This window comes from Sycon ciliatum, chromosome 11 (genome assembly GCF_964019385.1).
Source record: "Sycon ciliatum chromosome 11, ocSycCili1.1, whole genome shotgun sequence".
NCBI classification, from domain to species: Eukaryota; Metazoa; Porifera; class Calcarea; order Leucosolenida; family Sycettidae; genus Sycon; species Sycon ciliatum.
Genome location: NC_088653.1, coordinates 12,518,571 through 12,526,978, shown reverse-complemented (window position 1 = coordinate 12,526,978; position 8,408 = coordinate 12,518,571). Strand labels below are relative to the sequence as shown.

At 55.6% G+C, this 8,408-nt stretch overlaps 1 protein-coding gene across 1 annotated transcript; it reads left to right on the top strand.

The window, feature by feature from the left end:
• The first annotated feature begins 4,971 nt into the window (after positions 1-4,971).
• Positions 4,972-6,630, top strand: LOC135827101 (uncharacterized). The gene has a single exon (XM_065339624.1). The coding sequence runs from the start codon at positions 4,972-4,974 to the stop codon at positions 6,628-6,630; it is 1,659 nt and encodes a 552-aa protein (XP_065195696.1).
• The last annotated feature ends 1,778 nt before the right edge of the window (positions 6,631-8,408 follow it).

The following is an 8,408-nucleotide window of genomic DNA, read 5'->3' as shown; positions in this document are numbered from 1 at the left end:
TCACTGTATGCCTATGCCCTCCCCCCCCCCCCCCTCCCACCATGTACCATGATTGTATACCCCCGTCGCAAGAGAAGCACGCAAATCTGCAAATTCACTGGATGTGCACCCACAGATTTTCTCTTATAGCAACGATAGCGAACAAGATCTGAATGAGACAGATCAAGACTTGCGCCAGATAACTGTCTAATCCACACAACTGGCGAAGCCATGTGAATCGACCACCAATGCACACCTGGTCTACACCACACGGAGTACATCGGCATAAAGCGGCCAAGACCGTTACCTATGCACACCCTACACTTGCTGGGGTAACCAGTATGTACAGCACGCTGCTTTGACACACACACAGATATCGACCAATGCAACCCCCCCCCCCCCCCACCCACACACACACACATCGACCAATGCACCCCCCCCCCCCTCCCACACACACACACACATAATATCGACCAATGCAACCCCCCCCCCCCCCTCCACACACACAGATATCGACCAATGCACCCCCCCCCCCCCCACACCCACCCACCCACACACACACATCGACCAATGCACTCCCCCCCCCCCCCCCTCCCACACACACACACACACACACATATCGACCAATGCACACCCCCCCCCTCCCGCACACACACACAAACATATCGACAAATTCACCCCCCCCCCCCGCCCCCCCCCCACACACACACATCGACAAATGCACCCCCCCCCCCCTCCCACACACACACACACATATCGATATCGACCAATGCACCCCCCCCCCCCCCCCCTCCCACACACAGACACACACACACATAATACCCATGACCCCACCACCACACAAAAATAATAGACGCATGCACTCCCCCACCCACACGCAAACATAGATGCATGCCCCCCCCCCCCCCCCACCACCACCACCACACACATATACATGTACATGACTTTGTCTGTGGGTAAATTGACAGCATGAAACAAGGTTGAGGACCACTGTGTTCGGAAACAGTGACCTTACTACAACCATCCACGGTTGGCAGAGCCATGGTCCGTTGGGACCATCTGAACCATATGGGTGCTGAACTACATGACATAACAAGGTTTATCTAGTACTAGTGTTCCGTCGCATTTCATATATTGCTAGACTATCTGGTTTCTGTGTGTGAGCCGACAATAGGCGGTTGTGCGATGACAGTCTGGTTCTTTTCATTACCTTCGTAATCTGTGTCACGCTCACTTGGTTGCGGTTTCATTCATGTCTGTCATGCTAGTGTTAGTAGCCGCTGAACTAGTATCGTACGCTGCACATATCTAGAGTGCAAGAGTTCATAGTGCGTACGGGATCTTTCCATGCCTGCTGCTTTGGCTTCCTTTGTTTCGCTGCTTTTCAGGATATGTTCTGTGCATAAATTAGCTGGTTTTAGTTGATAGTGCTTTAGTGTGTGCGTAAGGATTTGTAGAGAACAGGAGCTGTTGTTGTATCGTCTTGCAAGAACGTTGTAAGACAGATCAAGCCCCACAGTTTGTGTGATGATTCGAGTGTATGAGTACTCGAGTGCATGAATATACAGTCTTCGAAGGGTTCGTGTGCGTGTGAGTAGAAAATACGAACATATCTGGTCCTTCGAGCCGGATCGTGGCATGGCGTCGGATCCTAGTAGTATGCGTAGGAGCAGCCGTTCCACGATAGGTGTACCTCCTCAGCGATGGGGTTTCGAGACCGAAGCTGTCGAAGGTAATCGTGACCAGCAAGGAGCAGTGCCGACGTCCGGCAATGGAAGTCGAGCTGTGAGTGCTCGATCGCGGACATCATCAGCCCAGCACAGTGGTAGCTCGCGACGAGCAGTGTTGGAAGCTGAGATTCGAGTCGCAAAGGCGCAGTTGGAACTGCGAGAATCTGAATTGGCAGCGGAAACTCTTGTAAGGACAAGTAGTGTTCGTTCGCCAGGCTCCGGGACAGGGAGGTCCCCGTCTCTCGGGATGCAACAGCAAGTGTTTGCGGAGGCCGCAGAAGTGCTTGATGCAGGCGAGGAGGCACCACAAGGAGAGCCACACGACAACGCTCAACCGGACGCAGTAGTCGTCGGACTGGTTGCAGGAGATGTCGGGGACGTAGCAGGACACGTCCAGGAGATAGAGTCGGACGCCGAAAGTCACCTCCGACGCGAGTTCCAGCTGAAGGAACTCAGGTACCAACAGGAAATCGGCTACCTCGGCGAGCAGTTGAACGAGTGCCGAAAGGAGTCGAGAAGGATGAAAGACCGTGCTCAATCGATCGTCCAGAAGCTGGAGGTCGCCGAAAGCAAGCTTAGGGTCGCACAGCGGGAGAATCGAGACCTGTTGCAAACCAGCTACGAAAAGGAGAAGAGCATGTACAGTGAGCTGGAGCAAGCGCGGCACGAACTCACGGAGATGGAGTGGCGCGTGCAGCATGCACACAGCAAGGTATGTGACGAGTCCACAGCTGTAGTTGCATCACGTGTGAATTCTCCTCAATCCGTGAATAGTACAGACAGTCGTCCCAAGTGTGTAACGCAAGGGCTGTCTGCCTGTCAGATGAGTGGCAGTCACAGTCGAGTGGTCAGAGATGAGGCCAGCAGTCAAGTGCCCGTGCCAGCCAGCAGTGACTCTAGTAATGATTGTAGCAGTACAGCTGGCAATGCTGACTCAGACCAGTGTACTGGCCAGGGCACCATAGGCATCGCAAACATGGCACAGGAGTTTATGGGTGCTTTGACAGCAGCACTACGGAGTAGTGGCAACAACACCACCACCAGCCACAGTACTACTCCTGACTCTGACACTGGCCTACACCAGCTAGCAGCCCGACACAGCTCCATCAACACCAAGCTGCCCACGTTCTCTGGGAGACCTGAGGAATGGCCAACGTTCATCAGCACATACAGGAGCAGCACCAAGCAGTGCGGATTCAGCAATGCCGAGAACGTTCAACGCCTGCAAGCGTGCCTGAAGGGCAAAGCACGGGATGCGGTACAGCTGATGCTCTCCGTGCCCGACAATGTGGAGCAGGCCGTGCAGACGCTCGAGCGACGGTTTGGCAGGCCGGAGCTCGTCGTCACTGAGCTGATCGAGCAAGCCAAATCACTCAAACCCGTGAGGGCAGACGACCCCGACAGCTTGATCGGACTGGCAACGGCTATCAACAACATCGTGCTGACAATGAAGCTGCTCAACAGCCAGGGCCACCTGACCAACCCTGCATTGCGCAACGAGTTGGTCACGAAGTTACCACCAGCTCAACGGATGCAATGGGGAGAGTATCTAAAGACGCAAGGGTTGACGACCGATCAGCTCGGACTCGACACGTTCTCGGCCTGGCTGGGAGAGCGAGCTGAGGCTGCAGCGCTGGTGGCGCCAGCCAAGAGCCTTGCACAACCAACGACAACGTACAAGCCTCGCGGGCAGACAGCACTGCACGCCGCCAGCTCATCTGCAAACGAGGCCAGGCGAGACAAACCAGTTCGGTCCTGCCGGAATTGCAACGGCAGCCACTGCATCACCTGGTGCCGAAGCTTCAAGGCACTGCCAGTGAAACAGCGCCGGGAATTAGTATACGAATGGAAGCTATGCACCTGCTGCCTGAGGTCCGGGCACTGGAGGGCAGCGTGTCAGTCGGGAGGATGCGAACGTTGTCCAGCCAGGCACCACACTCTGCTCCACCAAGAGCGTACCCAGCGGACTAGTGGAGCACGAGGGGGCTCGACGACTGACGGAACGAGTGGAGCACGAGAGGGCTCGAACACTGACGGAACACAGCCCCAGGCAGCGACCAACCATCAAACCAGTGCATCGATGGGAGATCAGATTGCCTTCATGACTGTGCCAGTAGTGCTGGAGTATGAGGGTCGCCAACAGCGCGTCACCGCATTGCTGGACCCAGCCTCTACTACCAGCTTTCTGACGGATGACGCTGCGAGTAAGCTTGGCATAGTCGGCAAGCCCCAGTCGCTCCAGACAACTGTTCTGGGCGGTAAGACAGTGACAGGACAACACCAGTGTGTCGAGGTCACTATGAGAAGTGTGGATGGCAACTACAGTGCGGACCTCGAGGTGTGGACCCAGCCACAGATTACCACCCACACAGCACCGGTCAACTGGGACAAGATCAAATGCTGTTATGAGCACCTGAGAGATATTCCATTACCACCAACCAACACCCGCACTCCGGAGCTACTAGTAGGCCTGAATGTGCCGGGAGCACATACTACACTGGAAGAAGTCGTTGGCAATGATGGTGACCCAATCGCTCGTCGCCTACCATTGGGCTGGGTGTGCTTTGGACCAGTAGTGACGCCCTCACAGTGCTCAATGACCACAGCCGTCACGCCAGCAGATGACATGACACCACAGCAGCGATTGGACGCTATTGTGGAGAAGTTCTGGTTGTGGGACGATGTTGGGACTGTGACACAGTCTACCCTCACCCAGGCTGAAATCGAAGCCGACCGTCTGGTACGTGAGATGACTACGCACGATGGTACTCGGATCGTCACTGGCATCCCATGGACGAGTGACGGTGGTCGGCCGCAACTGACAAGCAACATCGCGACAGCCAAGAGCCGCTTATTCAACCTGGAGCGCTCGCTAGCTCGGCGCCCACCAGTATACGACCAGTACCGTCAGCTTGTAGCTCAACATCTAGAGAAGGGTTACATCACGAGGTGCGATGCCGACGTTCTCACCGAGCCAGACCAGTGGTTCCTGCCCCATTTTCCAATAGTGCGGCAGGACAAGGAGACAACGAAAGTGCGTATGGTCTTTGACGCTGCAGCCACCCACGACGGCCAGTCACTGAATGACCATATGTATGCTGGGCCGAAACTACAGCAAGACCTGGTGGAGGTCCTGCTAGGATTCTGTCAGGAACCTGTTGCACTCGTCGGCGACATCGCTGAGATGTTCCTGCAAGTCGGCCTCAAACCCGCAGATAGGCGGTATGTGAGATTCTTGTAGCGAGAGTCCCCACAATCTACCATGGAAGCGTTTGAATTCAACCGATTGGTATTTGGCCTCAAGGCGTCGCCATATCTAGCCTGCCGTGCCGTCAAGGAGGTTGGAAGCAGATTTGGCTCTAACTACAGTGACATGGCTCGTAGTGCTATCGACCGGTCTCTGTACGTGGACGACCTGCTCAAGTCCTGTCCTACAACTGATAGCGCTATCACCACTCAGCGGGAAGTCCAGTCCCTCCTGCAACATGGTTCATTCCACCTGCGCAAATGGCGGAGCAACGACCGCCAAGTGCTGGAGGCTATACCCGAGGCAGACCGTGCTACAGATTCGCTACTGCATCTCAGTAGCAACGACAACCCGACCATCTCCAATCCAGTCAAGACACTCGGCGTAGCTTGGAATGCGAGAGATGATGTGTTCACCTTCGTTTACAAAGCAACATCACCGCAGCAACTCACGAAACGATCAGTGTTGTCCAAGATGGCTACCATCTATGATCCACGAGGTCAGCTGTCACCCTTCACTATCCGTGCACGGCTGATGTTCCAAGAGCTATGTACGCAGCAGAAGGATTGGGACGCCGCAGTGTCTGATGAACAGAGCTCTAAGTGGCAGCGGTGGTTTGCGGAATTACCATTGCTGGCAGAGATCAAGGCCGATCGATGTTTCAAGGATGCACGTCGTCCTCCAGAGTCCGCGGCACTCTCAGTGCACGTCTTCACCGATGCGTCATCGCATGCAGTCGCTACAGCAGTATACGTGCGCTGCGAGTACCCTGATGGCTTCGTGAAAGTCACGCTCGCATTCGCCAAAGCCAAGACTGCGCCAATCAAGCCAACCACCATCCCGAAGCTCGAACTTCGTGGCGCAGCCCTGGGAGTACGTGCGAGTCAAGTCGTAGCTCGAGCGCTAGACATACCAGTAGAGAAGCATGTATACTGGACTGACTCAACCAACGTTCTGTACTGGCTGCGCAGCAACGCCAAGAACTTCCGGAGCGACATTGCCACTCGTATTGTTGAGATCCAGAAGAGTACTACAGCCGATCAATGGCGCCATGTGCCAGGCAAAGTCAATCCAGCCGACCTCGGCACCCGTGGCGAGCGCGCAGCCGACTTCATACGGAACGATACCTGGTGGAGAGGACCCCAGTTTCTGCAGTCGGCACCGGCAGAATGGCCGAAAACCAACCTCACTGTGCCAGCTCAGCTCCCCGGACAACTGAAGAAGAAGCCAGCCATCACGTTCGCCGTCGAACATGAACAGATCAGGCTAAGCCCATCTACGTACTCGTCCTGGTCGCGGCTAGTACGCATCACGGCATGGTGCTTGCGATTCCTAGGCAACCTGAGAGCAAGGATCACGAGGGGGCGAGCGGTTCCCACCAGCGCGGTAGTGGTACCATTGCAACAGACTGACGGGACGTCTGCAAAGAGTGCAGCCAGCAACTCCACAGACCAACACGCTACGGAGGAGTTGTCGCCGCAAGAACTGCAGAAAGGCGACTTGGTGCTGTGCCCAAGTCCGGATGGGACACGTGGCCAGTGGCCACTAGGCAGAGTCGTAGGAACCCATCCAGGAGCCGATGGTCATGTAAGGGTAGTGGACGTGAAGATCGCCGACAAGATCAAGCGCCGGAGTGTTCACCAGCTTGTTCCATTGTGTGCAGATAGTGGCTGAGGAATTCAGTGCCTTAGCCCACCGTAGTGACAGTAGCAGCATAGAATGGACCTGCATATTTCCTTTTAGTTCTTTGTCTTTTCATGTTCTATCGTTACTGTTTGGTATCACACTCAGTCTTATACCCTTCGTGTGAGAGGGGGATTATGTTCCGTCGCATTTCATATATTGCTAGACTATCTGGTTTCTGTGTGTGAGCCGACAATAGGCGGTTGTGCGATGACAGTCTGGTTCTTTTCATTACCTTCGTAATCTGTGTCACGCTCACTTGGTTGCGGTTTCATTCATGTCTGTCATGCTAGTGTTAGTAGCCGCTGAACTAGTATCGTACGCTGCACATATCTAGAGTGCAAGAGTTCATAGTGCGTACGAGATCTTTCCATGCCTGCTGCTTTGGCTTCCTTTGTTTCGCTGCTTTTCAGGATATGTTCTGTGCATAAATTAGCTGGTTTTAGTTGATAGTGCTTTAGTGTGTGCGTAAGGATTTGTAGAGAACAGGAGCTGTTGTTGTATCGTCTTGCAAGAACGTTGTAAGACAGATCAAGCCCCACAGTTTGTGTGATGATTCGAGTGTATGAGTACTCGAGTGCATGAATATACAGTCTTCGAAGGGTTCGTGTGCGTGTGAGTAGAAAATACGAACAACTAGTTTTGAACTAGTATTGGGTTATATAGCACATCATACACATGTAGACCCGTGCACTCCCCCCCCCCCCCCCCCACACACACACATGTAGACCCGTGCACTCCCCCCCCCCCCCACACACACATACACATGTAGACCCGTGCACCCCCCCCCCCCACAAACACATACACATGTAGACCCGTGCACCCCCCCCCCCCCCCCACACACACATACACATGTAGACCCGTGCACTCCCCCCCCCCCCCACACACACATATGTAGACCCGTGCACTCCCCCCCCCCCCCCCCACACACACACACATACACATGTACATGTAGACCCGTGCACCCCCCCCCCCCCCCCACACACACATACACATGTAGACCCGTGCACCCCCCCCCCCCCCCACACACACACACATACACATGTAGACCCGTGCACCCCCCCCCCCACACACACACATACACATGTAGACCCGTGCACTCCCCCCCCCCCCCCCACACACACACACATACACATGTAGACCCGTGCACCCCCCCCCCCCCCCACACACATACACATGTAGACCCGTGCACTCCCCCCTCCCCCCCCCCCACACACACACACACATACAAATGTAGACCCGTGCACTCCCCCCCCCCCACACACACACATACACATGTAGACCCGTGCACTCCCCCCCCCCCCCACACACATACACATGTAGACCCGTGCACTCCCCCCCCCACACACATACACATGTAGACCCGTGCACTCCCCCCCCCCCCCCCACACACACACATACACATGTAGACCCGTGCACCCCCCCCCCCCCCACACACACACATACACATGTAGACCCGTGCACCCCCCCCCCCCCACACACACACATACACATGTAGACCCGTGCACCCCCCCCCCCCCACACACACACATACACATGTAGACCCGTGCACCCCCCCCCCCCCACACACACATACACATGTAGACCCGTGCACTCCCCCCCCCCCACACACACACACATACACATGTAGACCCGTGCACCCCCCCCCCCCCCACACACACACATACACATGTAGACCCGTGCACTCCCCCCCCCCCCCCCACACACACATACAAATGTAGACCCGTGCACTCCCCCCCCCCCCCCCACACACACACACATACACATGT

Excerpts from the sequence above, each read along its gene's own strand:
- LOC135827101 (XM_065339624.1), top strand. The coding sequence starts at position 4,972 with ATGGAAGCGTTTGAATTCAACCGATTGGTATTTGGCCTCAAGGCGTCG.